The 14,580-nt window shown below is 57.6% G+C and overlaps 4 protein-coding genes across 4 annotated transcripts; 1 reads left to right on the forward strand and 3 right to left on the reverse strand.

The window, feature by feature from the left end:
• The first annotated feature begins 78 nt into the window (after positions 1-78).
• Positions 79-2,769, forward strand: BJ171DRAFT_598718 (glucosamine-link cellobiase). The gene is made up of 4 exons (XM_053114865.1): positions 79-666; positions 754-990; positions 1,099-1,710; positions 2,072-2,769. Exons 1-4 carry the CDS (start codon positions 120-122, stop codon positions 2,494-2,496), a joined length of 1,821 nt encoding a protein of 606 aa, XP_052967219.1. The 5' UTR covers positions 79-119; the 3' UTR covers positions 2,497-2,769.
• Positions 2,770-3,172: 403 nt separating this feature from the next.
• BJ171DRAFT_423469 (glycoside hydrolase superfamily) lies at positions 3,173-4,584 on the reverse strand (the record flags this gene model as incomplete). Its single annotated transcript, XM_053107600.1, has 5 exons — positions 3,173-3,450; positions 3,612-3,734; positions 3,847-4,080; positions 4,241-4,313; positions 4,519-4,584. Coding segments are annotated over 5 exons (774 nt in total), but the record flags the coding sequence as incomplete, so codon positions are not given.
• Positions 4,585-9,928: 5,344 nt separating this feature from the next.
• Positions 9,929-11,413, reverse strand: BJ171DRAFT_423639 (uncharacterized protein; the record flags this gene model as incomplete). Its single annotated transcript, XM_053107611.1, has 2 exons — positions 9,929-10,394; positions 10,731-11,413. The coding sequence occupies 2 exons, from the start codon at positions 11,411-11,413 to the stop codon at positions 9,929-9,931; spliced, it is 1,149 nt and encodes a 382-aa protein (XP_052967221.1).
• Positions 11,414-13,566: 2,153 nt separating this feature from the next.
• On the reverse strand, positions 13,567-14,355 carry BJ171DRAFT_581350 (uncharacterized protein; the record flags this gene model as incomplete). The annotated part of the gene is made up of 1 exon (XM_053114097.1): positions 13,567-14,355. One exon carries the CDS (start codon positions 14,353-14,355, stop codon positions 13,567-13,569), a length of 789 nt encoding a protein of 262 aa, XP_052967222.1.
• Positions 14,356-14,580: the final 225 nt, after the last annotated feature.

A 14,580-nucleotide genomic window follows, 5' to 3' on the forward strand; every position in this document is an offset into this window, starting at 1 on the left:
TGACGCTGCTCCTGGCTGCTCGCACGAATATAAATCTGCCCTCGCCCACCCAGCTCCCTCTGCGCCCATCCAACTTCCTCTGCAGTTCCCTCTCCCAATCGATCTTTGCTCTCCCCACCATGTCCCAGCCCTTGCCCGACATCCTCGCCCTCGGCCCCGCCCAGGTCTCGTCCGTCCTCCTGAACCACGTCGGGTTCAACACCAAGAGCCCCAAAAAGTTCCTCGTCGCTGCTCCTGCTGCTGCTGGCCTGACATCCTTTGAGCTCCTTGGCCCGGACGGCGCCAAGGTCTTCACCGGCCCGCTGGTCGCTGCCGGCACCACCGACGAGTGGTCTGTTGGCCACCACTGGCTTGGTGATCTGAGCGGCTTTGAGGCCGCTCCTGGCCTGAGCTACCGCATCCGTGTGCCCTCGGGCGACTCGACTCCTGAACTGCTCTCCGAGCGCTTCGACATTGGCGACGAGCTCCTGGCCGAGAGCATCGTCCCCGACCTGATCCACTACTTCCGATCCCAGCGTGTCGCTGGCAAGTTCGCCAAGGCCGACCACACCGTCCCCTTCGCACCTGCTGCCGACGGCACCCAGCGCTCCGGAACCGTCGATGTCCACGGCGGCTGGTACGATGCCTCGGGCGACGTTTCCAAGTACCTCAGCCACCTGTCGTATGGTGAGTGTCTCGCTCAGGACAGACAGCCACGGGCTGCAACCCCACATTCGTTTGCTGATAACCGCTCTTTGTCGTTATATCCAAAAGCCAACTTCATGAACCCCCAGCAGACTCCCTTGGTTGCCTGGAACCTGCTCGACGCCGCCGACGTCTTTGCCACCCTGCCCGACAACGACCGTCTGACCGCCCAGGTTGCGCACTTGCGCGAGGAGGCCATCTACGGCGCCGACTTTTTGGTCCGCATGCAGGACCCCGAGGGCTACTTTTACATGACCGTCTTTGACAAGTGGTCCAAGGACATTAAGCAGCGCGAGATCTGCTCGTGTAAGTGTTGTGTTGCTCTGTTGTTGTGTTGCTGTGTTGTTGTGTTGCAAGAAGATCGATCTGACCCGTCTGGCCCATATCTGCTCTCGCCCTTCTCGATCGTCACAGACGCCACGCAAAAGGGCCTCAAGTTTGATACTTGGCAGGCTGGCTATCGCCAGGGCGGTGGTCTCACCATCGCTGCCCTCGCTCGCACCAGCACCCTCAAGCCCGAGTTCATTGCCGCCTGTGGCGATTACGCCCCCGAAAAGTACCTCGCTGCCGCCGAGACTGGCTTCCAGCATCTCGAGCTCCACAACAAGGAGTACCTCGACAACGGCGAAGAAAACATCATCGATGACTACTGCGCGCTGCTGGCTGCCTCGGAGCTGTTCCTGGCCACGCGCAAGGAGGAGTATCTCGAAGCTGCCCGTCGCCGCGCCCAGTCGCTGCAAAGCCGCCAGGCCTCGAACGAGACCGTCAAGAACTTTTGGGTCGCCAACAACCAGCTCGATGGCGGCGAAGGCTTCCGTCCCTTCTTCCATGCCTCTGATGCTGGTCTGCCCGTGACCGCCCTCGACCGCTACATCGACGCCGAGACCGACGAGGCCGCCAAGGACGCTGCCCGTGCCACCATCCGCCGGGCGGTGGAGTTTGAGCTGGCCATCACCACCGAGGTCAACAACCCCTTCCACTACCCACGCCAGTACGTCAAGCCCGTCGATGCTGCTGCCCACACTGGTGAGTCTGAGCGCCTGCCTGTCCGGACGAGCAGGGAGGAGCGGGGACGAGCTTGCCGCCCTGGGCGTACCGGGATGCTCAGCCTGGTCGCGTGAGCCGCAGCCGCAGCCGCGCGAGCCCCGATCTGCCAGCAAGGGGCGCATCACACCATACAGGGCTGGCGTGGCGGATCACAGGGCCCTGTGTTCCTGTCCCATGGCCGCGCGTGGTTGCGCCACAGTTCCTGTCTGCCTGGCGGCATCGGGACCCACCCGGTTTGTCTCGGTGGCAACATGGCCTTGCCTGCGGGTCTGTGGTTGTGGTTGTGGGCGACATGACTAACCGGGCTTCGTGGCGCCTGTGCCGATCTGCTCCTGCATAGCCTTCTTCTTCCCCCACAACAACGAGTCGGGCTACTGGTGGCAGGGCGAGAACGCCCGCCTGGGCTCGCTCTCGGCCGCCCTCTCCAAGGCCCTGAAGCACCTCACCGACGCCGACAGCTCGCTGGCCCAGGAGCTGCGAGTCTCGGCCACCCGCCACATCGACTGGATCCTCGGCGCCAACCCCTTCGACATGTGCATGCTCCAGGGACGCGGCCGACGCAACCCCGAGTATCTGCGTCCGTTTGCCAACGCCCCCGGCGGTGTCTGCAACGGCATCACCTCGGGCTTCGACAACGAGCACGACATTACCTTCAAGCCCGAGCCCCATGGCGGAGACTGGGCCCAGAACTGGCGTTGGGGCGAGCAGTGGATCCCGCACGGTGCCAACCTGCTGCTTGCCGTGGCGTACCTGGGCCGTTACTGAACCGCGCAAGCGTGTTCCCCCTGAGCTCGCTGGGGCGGTCTGTCGATCCGTGAACCGACCTAAATAATGGCTCGGCCATCAATCCGACCTTTGATATGGAGTCTCGGGCGCTGTGTCCGAGATCGGTGTTGTCCATCGTGATTTTTTGATGTAGATATTCTGTTGTTACAGCGTGTCCCCGAACGAAACGGGGGGACACATCTTGTTTTGAGCCAGAGTTGTTTTTTTCATGGTCCTGAATTACACACACCCCCATCGCCCATCATGACCAAACAGTGTGCCCAAGGAGGACCGACATTGTGGAATGCCTCGTGGAAGCATGGGAGGAGGACCAATTGAATCCACAGACTCAGGTTCGCTTGGTATGTCGAGCAAGCACCACCATCGCCAGAGATATCTATCCAGAGAGTTGAGTAGCATGCACCGCACTCCCGCATCGCGCCGTCGATGCCAGCCGATCGTCGCCAATGGAAATCGACCAGATGTAATTCAAGGCGATGGTCCTGGATCAACAGGCATCGAGCCGCTGATGCCAGAAGAAATGGACACAGTTCCACGTGTATCTGCTCTGGCTGTGTCAAACAACCGTCATATTCGCGATTAGGACATGATATTGTCAGGGCGGTGAGAGACGGTGAATGGGGAAGTGAGGGAGGGACAAGCAGGGGAGGGACTATCAAAGGCCGGCAGCGACAGTGTTGGACCAGCCGCTGGTATCATGGGTGATCTGCCAGCCAAAGAAGCCAGCGTTCCATTTGCCAGTGGCTTTGGCCTGGCTGATGCACGAGGCCAGAGTCGAGGCAGACATGAAGCCGGTGTTGACGACATCGGCCTGGGTGATGGGCTTGCCGATGACGACCTTTTCGGAGGGGACGCCCTTTGCGATGATCTCAAAGACGGAGGTGCCGATAAAGGGGGCCTGGGACTTGTTGAGGAGCGAGGTGCAGTCCTGGTCTGTGAGAGAGAAGTAGGAAGGAGGGGAAGTATCAAACAAAGATGAACATCAGTAAAGTCAGCGGAACCACAAGAGTGATGGCTTGGGGAGCTGTCCCAATGTCGGGGCCGTTACTGGCTCACGGTGTTGTACTCTGGATGGAACTCGGGAGAACACTCACAGTTGGTGGATCCCTGGTTGTAGAACTGGATATTGTACCAGTCGATGGTGGAGCCGACCTTCTGATCAACAGTCAGGTAGCCGCCATTGGGATACTGAGTGGGCAGATCCTTGCCGACAAAGTCTGGATGGGAAGGTGTAAGGAAGGTGGGTAAGTGACCGGTGCGCCAGTATTTAACAAGTAAGGCCCTGAGGCGACACAGCCAAGAACCACGGGGGGGGGCACGAGCACTCACAGGGAGCCTGAGGAGCGTGGGTGATGATGTAGCGGGGGCTCGGCAGGTTGTTGCGGAGCTCGGTCTGGAATGAGATCAGCCAGGCCTCGCCCGTGCCAGCCTCGAGCGAGGGATTGTCCTCCCAGTCAATATCGGCGCCGTCGAGCTGATATTGCTTCACAAAGGCGGCGAGGTTCTGGGCGGTCTTGACAGGATCGAGCTTGCTGAGGGTGGGGAACTCGGCGGCACCAAAGGCTGATGCAACCAACAACAGTCACACGCAGAAGAGAGAGGAGACAGCAAAGACGCCGATGTGAGTCCATGGACAAAGTGCGATATTCCCGGACACATGAAACAGAGTGAGAGCGTCGGATCTGGCAAACTTGCTTGACTGCAGCAGAGATGCTCGACATACCCGCAACAAGCACAACTTTGCCGGCGGCATGCAGGCTGTCGAGGTAGCCCTGGCGAACAGAAGCATCCAGTCCCTGTGCATAGCCAAAACGTGCAGATCCAGGGAACAAAGCGCAGATGGGTCAGCTCGATGGCGATCAGGTGAGAGAGACTGAGGATTGCCTGCAAACTATGGGGCGTGGGAAACGAGATTGAAAGACAGTCCCCAAAATGGACTCCACGGCCCGATTCGACCAATTGAGGCCATAAATCAGGGCCATCGAATATGCGGCTACTTACGGTCCACGTGTAGGCTGAGTCGTAAGCACCGCTCGAGAGCCAGAAGCCAAGGATGAATGTGTTGTACCGGTACGAAGGAACAGATCCGGGGATGAAGAAAGCAGCAGGAGACGAGTTGCCGCTGGTATTGTCGTCGTCTGCAAATCGGCAGGCAAGGGGAAGGAAGGAGGGGGAATTGAGCAACGAAAGCGACGCAAACGCAGGCGCAGGAGGAAGAGCGGCAAGGGAAGCCGCAGACACGCAAGGCAGCGATGCCAGAGAGATGCTGGGATCGCCTCAAACTCACATCCAATGATTTTAGGGCCGCTGATGGTGGGGACAGGCACCTGACCGGTTGGGGTAGGAGGAGATGCTGTCGCAGTGGTGACGGCCGAGGTGATCTTCTTGGTGGAGCTCGACTTGGCGGGGACAGTGGTGGTGGTGGTAGTAGTGGTGGTAGAGGACTTGGCGGGCTTGGTGGTCTTGGTCTTTTTGGTCTTGGTGGTCTTGACGGGCTTGGTGGTCTTCTTGGCCTTGGTGGTCTTCTTGGCGGCCTCAACGGTGGCCTGGAGGTGGTCCTGGGAGGTGGCCACAACCTCGGCCGAGACCGAGTTGGGGTGGTGGTTGGCTCCGTTGCGGGCAACAACCGACTGGACGGCGGCGGCAGCAAGGATGAGGGTGGCAAGCGACAGCTTCATGGCAGGCAGGCAAGAGATGAGGGAAGGACGGAGCGGGCCGACGACGTTCAGGCAGAGAGCAAAGGTGTTTGCGGACCAGCGGAAACGACGCCGCCGCAACAGGGAGCGGGCCGGGCCGAGGCTTTTATCGTCCAGCAGACAGGATCGGGGCCATCCCCAAGGCAGCAGAGCAAAAGGAGGAAGGGTGGGTGAGGGTGGAAGGAACATTCCCGGGGGGGAGGGTCAGCCAAGGGCGGGGGGAGCGCACACGGAAGCACGCCCCAGCCAGCAAGGAAGGGACAAGCCGAGGAAGGTCTTGTGGGAACTGGTGGAGTGCGGCATGGAGGCAGGCGACGGCGATCGACGAACAGTGGCAAGGTAGAGAATGCAGCAGAATGCAATGGTGAGCAACAGAATGCAGCAGAATGCAATGGAGAGCAGCGGTGCCTCTTGCGAACAGCCAGGAAGGGGTGGATGGGGACATGCGACCTCGGCGCAAGGCGTGAGATCACAAGAGGGGATGCGCCGCTGGCATTCAGGCAGTTCTGGTGCAAGCACACTGCACAAGGGGGGAAGAGCAGCACGACGCAGGCGACACAGCAAGATGCAAGAGGGAAGAGATGGCAGATGGGGGAGCAAGGCAGACAGGGGACAAGAGGAGACAGGCGACGCGACGACAGGGGCATCAAGGACACGCGACTGCCACGAAGGGAGATGCGCCGTCGCACAGGGCAGCAGCAGACAGAGCTAGCAGAGCAAGCAGAGCAAGCAGAGCAAGCAGAGCAAGCAGATGAGCAAGATCTCGCACAGGCCTTGCACAGGCCTTGCACAGGTCTCGCACAGCAGGCACAGTGCTGTACAGGTGCGAGATGCGAGGCGGAGCGATGGCGATCTCAACCCACAACCCATGCGGATGGACAGCAGCAGACACACAAGCAATCAGCAGCAGACACACGAGCAATCAGCAGCAGATACACGAGCAATCAGCAGCAAATGCCCCCCAGAGCAATTCACAACAACCGCACACCAGAACAACGACCAACACTTGTGCTCGCACAGAGGGGGCTCGCGCGGGCCGGTGCGACCGGACCCTGCACGCCTTGCTTTTCCTTTCCTCTTCCGATCGCGCAATCGGTCACGCGCACGTGTGCATGCGTGACTGCCCGCAAGCCAGCAACAGGGACCCGGCCCCGGTGCCACAACAGCATACAGCCCATCCATAACGGGACACCGTGCATTCCGGTCATGCGGGTCTCATTATCCGGGTGATGAGTTACAGCCATTCACCATGCGGCGACCAGTACGACCGTAGTGTGCCGGGCATTTCGCTTGCTCCAACGTTGTCGAGGCGGTCATTTATTACAAATACGAACGCAAGCGGGATAGCGGCTTGTTGTTTTCCGAACACAGCGTGGCTATCAGTTGAGATTTATCAAGATAGTCATGGGCTGGAATGGGGACTCGTGTGTCCACAGGATAGACAGTCGGGGGGCAAAGTCGCGGCGACCGCTCGATGGGGGCAATTTGATCATGTGGACTCCGTGACGCACCCAGAGTGGCTGATTGTCAATATTTACCCATTCGGACGAAGTAAGTGGTGCAGGACGGGTGGATGCTGCTACAAAATTGGTTTGGGAGTCGGAGGAGCGAACAAAGCTCTCGCCAACACGGACCCAGGCAATTGGGATATTGAAAAATTCATTAGACAGAATTGTGTTGCCGTCCGATGAGAGTTTCACAGATTTCACATAGCTTGTATGTCCTGTGAGCGTGCCCCTCCGATCACAGGTGAAAGTGTCCCAAACCTTGATTCTGTTCAAGTCTCCATGATCGACAACTGCCACAATCTTGCCATCAGGCGATAGCACAGAGTAAAACTCGTATCTCTTATGAGTCGTGAATGTTTTCTTGATCTTCCCTGTGCTGGCATCCAGATGCTTGATTGTGCAGTTGGACTCGACAAGCACGATCGTTTTGCCGTCGGCCGATATTGTCGTGGCTGCAACATCTGCATGTCCCATGACAATGTGCTTCAGCTTGCTGGTCGCGGTATCCCACACTTTGATGCTGTCATTTGACCACGAGGCAAGCCAGTTGCCGCTTGGTGAAACAGCGACTGAGAGCACTTCCCCTATGTGTCCCACAGTTGATTTCACCAAGTTGCTCCAGTTCTTCCTGAATCCGATTGTCACCAGGAACAGGATCTTGTCTTCAAGATGTGAAGCGTATGTCTTGTAGATCGCCGTCTCCTTCGGTGTGAAGACATAGCCCGAGTTGTACACCTGCGGTGCACTCTTGATGATCGGATCGGCAAACTCGCGGATGAATTGATGAGTGTCCTTGGCCAGTTCCTTGGTGATGTCATCTGCGATTGTGCTTGGAGCCAGGGCGAGCGTTTCTTCCAACGAGCGGAGCTGGGTGGTCAGCTCCGGAATCACACCAATGAGGGAACCAGCCTCCAGCCAGAAGAATACATGGCTGGCGAGGAACCGGCTCAGCAGATTGTCCAGCCCGGAATCACGGTACTGCTTCCAGATTCGACGATCGAAAGAACCATCGTTGGTGTACCACACAAAGTGTGTGATCCAGTGGGCAACGCTGTATCGCAGAGCCGGTGTGATCTTGGCCCTGACTCGGCCCTCGAGGTAAGGGATCTTGTCGTGAAAGTCGTAAATGCCACAAATGTTGATCACAGGCTCGTATGAGAGGATCACAGAGAGACACCATGACGTGAGCGTGATATGGAAATTTTTGGGGACATGGAACGGCTCGCCGACAGACTCGTCTCCGAGCAGATATGCGACAATCGATTTGTGCTTGCGAACCTTGACCATCGAGCTGCCTTGATTGTCACGGTTCAGTTTGCCGGGATCGAGAACGGGTCCAAGTTCCTTGACGCATCGACGGACGACTCGGATGTCGATGCCAAAGAGCTCAGCAATCGCACGAACGGTCAGGGGAGACTGCGATGTGGCAATGGCCGAGATCAACAGAGGGAGCTGCTGCTGGTGGCGGGACTGGGCATAGACGTTGGCGAAGGCCCGCTGGTAGCTGGCACTGTCGTTTCCATTCATGACCGCGAACCAGAGATGGAACTCATCGTCGTAATCATCGTCCGAATCGAAATCGTCATTGGCATCGCAAGTCTCCAACTCAGGCGCGTCTGCCCGTTGCTCCACAGGCGCTGGATCGGGTGTTGGCACAGATGCAACGGTCGGATGAGCCTGCGGGTTAAAAGGTGCAAGGATGGAGGCTTCGGAGTGGAGAACTGGAGTGACGATAATGGGTCTCTGGTCTCCATTTTGAGCGGGATGGATCTCGGCAGGCTGGCGGAGGATGGCGAGAATCTCGGGAAACTTGGGTCGCATGGCGGGATCTTGGTGCCACCAGCGCTCAATGAGGGCACGGATGTCGTCGGGGATGCCGTCGAACTGCTTGGGTCGGTTGCCTCGGAGGACCTGAGACTCGAGGGGCGGTTAAGTTCTTGAAGTGGCTGAGGAAAGTGCCATTGGGCAAGACAGTGACGAGGGTGTTCAAGACCTTCGTCCGGCCCATGCTCGAGTATGGACTGACCCTCGAAGTGCTCACGAAACAGCAAGCCGTGGTACTCAGACGTGTAAGTGTATTGTTGGTGTCGCTGTGCTGGATCATAAGAAACTCATGCTATGGAGCGATGCACCTCGGATGCGGACTCATCACCCTGCCCAACCGCCTCAAGCAGCTGGCCCTCCAGAACCGAGCCGTCTGGGAAGACCGTCTGGACCACAACGACAAGATGGTCTCGATGGTGTTGAGATATTCCCGCATCCAGCCCAGCCTGATGGACGCATCCCTCGGCTCCCAGTTCTACCTCGACGAGTACTGGCGACAGCTGATCGTGCTGAAGGAGCAGTGCCAGCCGGACTACCCGATGAGGAAGCTGTTCAGGAACGGCTACTACCAGCTCCCAGGGCCACCAGTCAAGCTGCAGATTCACATCGAGGACGCGCAAGGCTTCGACAGGCAAAGGAGCTGACTTTGGCCCGCACCGTGACGAAGACCATGTCGGGACTGTGGGCCGAGCGAGGGCCCAAGAGAGATCGATACTATCACAACATGATGGTAAGATGGACCCTCGGTGCCTTTCCTGGACACCCGTATGGCCACTATCGGCTGTGTGTCTCCTGCACGAAGAGCCGAGGAGAGTTCGTCGCGATGTGCCGGACCCACACCCAGAGCTGCGTCGGAAGAGGCCGCTCGTGTCAACGGATATTGCCCCCATGAGTTCAGGCTGCACTGCAGTGGACTGGTTTCATCCTCGCATGGTCTGACCACATACGCTGGCGTGCTCCAGTGTCCCTGGGTCGGATCGAGGGAGGATGGTCTTGGTGCCGGGGAAGGCTGGTGGCTTGCTGCCTGCTTTCTCCGGTACCCTGTGGCGAGGGATGGTCTGGTTGTGCTGACTCTTTCCACCATCCATGGTTGCAGAATGAGTATCGATTGTCGTGGTCGAGTTGTCGTTGTCGGGTCATCGGATGTTTCTCTCGGTCAATCAACATCAGCGATTGTCATGGGACAACACAATTGTATATTGGATGTATTGGATGTATTGGATGTATAGAATGCCTAATACAACAACACTCGGCCACTGCCGTTTCATCGGAACCACATTACAAGTTCACTTTACTGTCGTGTTGTCTGGGATGTGCGGTTTGCTTGGTTGCTCTGATTGAATATTCAGTGTTGCGACATGGTTTGGGAGTGGGACTTGGGAATCAGGGCCATTTGCCGAGTTGCTCGAGGCTGTCGATGGAATCTTGGAAACCCTGTTCTGCAGCCTTGCGATACCAGAAAACGGCGGTGCCGACGTTCTTGGGGACACCTCGGCCTAGCCAGTAGCATTCACCGAGCCAATCTTGTCCGTATCGATTGTCCTGCCCGGCCGACTTGCGATACCACTCGACTGCCTTGGTGCGATCCTTGGTGACTCCCCATCCATTGTAGTAGCAAAAACCAACCATCCACTGCCCATACGAGTTGTCTTGGCCAGCCGACTTGCGAAACCACTCGAATGCCTTCGTGTAGTCTGTCGATACTCCCCCGCCATAGCAGTAGCAATCTCCGATCCAGAACTGGCTGTCGCTGTGGCCCTCGTCGGCGAGTTGTTCAAAGGTGCCAGCCGCCTTCTCCAGGTCCCGAGTGGTTCCGAATCCATGGAACACACACACAGCCTCGAGATGTCTGCAAATCCAGTCTCGGTCCGACCCTATCTGACAGAGATCGAAGAACTTCCGGGCTGCGGGTGAGTCGGAGTCGGACGAGTTCCAATTGGCCAGACATTCGTCCTCTCCGAAAGGGAACTCATCCGATCTGTTCTCCCGGATGATCTTGACACCCTTCTGTTCGTCGCGCATGGTACCCCGGCCAAGGTAGTGCATCCAGCCAACCATGTGGGTGGCGATGGGTTTGATGACTGGATCGGTGGATTGGGTGCTGACTTCCTGCCAGCGATTGAAGGCATCGACATCGCTCTGTTCGACACCATGGCCGATGAACGAGAACCATCCCCGGAGAAACAAGATGTGGAGTCGGCCGTCTTCGCTGCCTTGATCTGCTGCCTTGGAATACCACTCGATGGCTGTGTCGTAGTCTTGATCAACACCTTCACCACTCTCATAGCATCGACCGAGGGCAACTTGGGCTTGAGGTATTCCTCTGTCCGCAAGACTGCGATACAATTGGATGGCTTTGGTGTGATCTGGGTCGACCCCGAGTCCGTTGCGATAGCAGCCAGCCAGGTGGAACTGTGCCATTGGATGACTTGTGTTGGCTGCCTTCTCCAGAAGGCGGAAGATATGCTGGCGCTCGGCACTCCCCTCAAGCTCATCGTCGTTTTCTGATTCTTGGTCAACTTGGAGGATCCGTGCCAGGAAGTACGAGGCCGATGCATTGCCCTGCTCTGCCCGATCTTCCAGCCAGGATCGGTCGGCTGTGGCTTGATCCTCGCAGTGCAGCGAGAGGGCAATCTGGTCGCTCGGTGTGAGTGCGAACCGCAGCTGTCCGTCTGGATTGCACAAGCCTGCATTCTGACACCAGGTGTGGAAGCGAGGCACCTTGGAGCTCAGGAGAGGCCGGGCTTGTTTGCACACTCGGAGGAGGGTTGCGATGGTGGTCAGGTCGAGGGCGAGCTGGAAGCTGTCGTTGAAGCAGATGATGGTGAAGATGTCAGGGTTGTGGTCGTCAATGTCCAGTCGAGCCATGCTGGTCGAATGATGGACACTGGCAGCCATGATGCGGTGCAGCGGGTTGGGATGTGATGAGAGTTGCGATGGCGATATCCAGGCGACGAGACGAAACGAGGTGGGGCGAGACGAGATGGGTGGGATGGAACGAGAGTGGCACAGTCACCAAACCAAGAACATGGCTGGATCCACGGATCGAGTGCCAGTCAATCGATGCTTGTCATTCACATTCCCACACAGCTGTCACTCCATCGCTCCATCACTCCATCACTCCATCGCTCCATCGCTCCAGCCCAGTCGATCCGGATGGGAAACTCGCCTCAGTTTCTCAAGGCCGCTGCTGACCGCGGCAACCTCGAATTATTATGAGCGACGTCGCAGGCGAGTTGGATGGCATTCCTTCCTTTTGGAGTCAACATTTGCTCGTTGTCTGGAATCTCAGTATACGCACCGCTCTCCACCATCCTTATCGTTATCCAAGAGTACGCTGACAGGGCCCAAAATGGTTTGAACGAGTCTCAATTGCATGCAAGCGTTGTTGTCGAAGTGAATAGTTGGGATTCAACGGCTCCAGTCCACCACCATCAACCCTGGGTCGCTCTCTTCAAGGCCGTCCTGTCTGGATCGGCATTCGTCTGGTCAAATACCAATCGACTTCCCACAACGACGGCCCGAGTGGAAGTTCTCGTCTCGCCTTGGGGCTGTCGAGGCAGTGATGCCCATCTGGACTGGCATCGATGGATCCTACCCCTGGCACCAAACCCGCCAAGTCATTTCCCACCAACGTGGAAACGGTCTTTGCCAGAACACAATCTATATACAGAAAATGAGATCAAGTGACATGAGGAAAGCAGCAACAAAGGCGTGCACAGGAGCCGGAGAGGCACACATTGACGGCCATTCTGCTTTGCCGCTCGTGGTACTTGGGTCCCGAAGTGAGCCGATGGAAGCATTGTGGGAACACAGTCGTCACAGCGTTATCCCCAATGCGGAGCGAGAGAGGGAAGAAATAGCGTAGATAGATTAGTGTATTTGTTTTATTTCAGAGATATTAGAACGAAGGCAGAATCGACAGGTTGGATAAAGTGGAGGTGATCGAATAATAGGCGGATATCGCATCGTGTCCTTTGCATGATCGTATGCGCACGCTCGTGGTACTGGAGAAAAGCGGCCTTGCAAGCCAAACAAGCCAGGAGTCACTGCGACTTACTGTTTCGAATCCAATCCTTCGAGTTGATTGCATCAAAGAACTGAGAACGAGCAGTCGGAGCGGCAGACATAGAACAAAAACATCGACAACTGAACAAAACGGACAACGAGGCAACAATGCCGCCCAGGACGCGCAGTAGGGAGGACTGACATGTTGCGTGGAATTGGTGAGTCTCAATGAGGGACAAGGAGGAATGGACAGCAGCCAGAACTGTGTGCATGGCGAGACGCCACAAGAGCCGGAGCCGGAGCCAACAGGATGGTGAAAACGGGCGTGGCAAAGGTGCAGGAGGGAATGGCCACATCGGGTTGCTGCAGGGGGCACGCGCAAACGAATAAATATAAAAACGGGAGAGACGGCACCAAAACCAGTCACTATGAGGTGTAAGCATAAGCCACGGAGGGAATAAAAAACAGCCGAGGCGAGCACGGTATGTGGGGAACTCGGGCCACCCAAGCAGGGTCGTCTTTCTATAAGAAGGGGTGGGTCAGAAGAGGTCAACAATAGGAAGGAGCCAAAACGTGGCGGGGCACAATCAGATAGATAAGGGAAACGAGGAAATCGCGGCGGAGAGGCAGAAGGGCCAAAAAGGAGGAGAATATCGACCAACCCAATCCTACGGGGGCAGCACAAAAGACTAGGGACACACATCGGCCAACTGGGCGATGGAGAAGCAGCAGCAGCAGCAACGACAGCGGTAGTGGCAGCAGCAACAACGGCCACAGTCAGCACGCACAGCAGCGGAGCCAGGCAAAGAGTTGCGGACGAAACATGCAAAGGCGAGAACGACCCAAAAAGATAGCGGGGACGGCCGAGACAAGCGGAGTTGCCGAATGCGAGTCATAGACTAGCAAACGGAGCGGGGCTAGATCGGACAGTCGGCCCTTCGGCTCAGCGCAACAATGTGTCGACCAAAACGAAGAAGGGGGGGGAGGGAGGGTGATTGGGCCGCTATGGCCGATCACCTTTCCCAGGCTCTCGTTATCGGCCGGGTTTCGCTTAACCAGGCTTGGTACTCCTCGGGACTGATGCTGAGCTGGTAACTCAGAACCCGACAAAAGTCTCGCTCGAGTGCGTTGAGGTAGGCCGAGTCCAGCTGAGTGATCCGCTTCCAGGTTCCCGGCTTGAAGGAGCGATCGTCCAGGAGTTTCTGCGAGAGCATCAGGGCGGTGATGAACATGTGGCTCTCTTGTCCGGGCATCAAAAAGTAGATGGGTTCGGAGCGCACCCGCTTTTGCAGCAGCGTGATCGAGATGAAGACGATGGTCAGCGGGATCGAGTTGGAGAGGGACGACAGCACGCCGTGGATGACGGCGATTGAGTGGGCAAAGTTCGGGTCGTTCATGATCTCCTCCTTGGTCAGATGCTCGGGCAGGATCCCAAGCGAGTAGTAAACCAGCGCCGTGACGCAGACGGCAAATTGGCGCGAGCACAGTGCCGCTGCGGCCCGCGAGGGCTTGCTCGGTTTGGATGAGGATGACCGCGAAGTTGATTGTGATGGCGGAGGAAGTGGGATGGACTGTGATTGTGCGGTCTTGTGCGAGGCAGGCTGCGATAGCAGCGGCGGAGGTGGCGGAGGGACAGGCCGCTGCGAGGACTGCTCGGGGTGCAGTGCCAAAGACGACATTGTCGCTGGTGTGGGGCCGGCCCCAGCGAGATCTTGTTGTGTCGAGGATGGAGCATCGAGCTGCATGGCATCAACTTGCATGCTATTGTTCTCCACGGGCTCCGAAGGAGTGGGCGGCGGCATCGCTGGTCGATGCGGAAGCGAGTGCCTCAGGGACGACTGGGAGAAGGCATCCCATGATGTCGGATGAAGGCGGTGGGGGTGGGAAATATGCGAACCCGAATAGTGAGTCGCCTTTGGGCTCACTATCATCCCGCTGGCGGAAACGTCGATGGCGCCCGTTGTTGCAGAGAGCCCCGGGCTCAGCGAGGATATCGGATGTTGGGAGCGGGGACGGGCGACCGGGTC

Source organism: Polychytrium aggregatum, assembly GCF_025602895.1.
Source record: "Polychytrium aggregatum strain JEL109 chromosome Unknown BJ171scaffold_16, whole genome shotgun sequence".
NCBI classification, from domain to species: domain Eukaryota; kingdom Fungi; phylum Chytridiomycota; class Chytridiomycetes; order Polychytriales; genus Polychytrium; species Polychytrium aggregatum.

What these genes read in the sequence shown, in the direction of transcription:
- BJ171DRAFT_598718 (XM_053114865.1), top strand. Translation starts at nt 120, where the DNA reads ATGTCCCAGCCCTTGCCCGACATCCTCGCCCTCGGCCCCGCCCAGGTC. An exon ending in GCAGCGCGAGATCTGCTCGT is followed by an intron (nt 991 to 1,098) that starts GTAAGTGTTGTG and finishes CGATCGTCACAG; the next exon opens with ACGCCACGCAAAAGGGCCTC. An exon ending in CGATGCTGCTGCCCACACTG is followed by an intron (nt 1,711 to 2,071) that starts GTGAGTCTGAGC and finishes GCTCCTGCATAG; the next exon opens with CCTTCTTCTTCCCCCACAAC.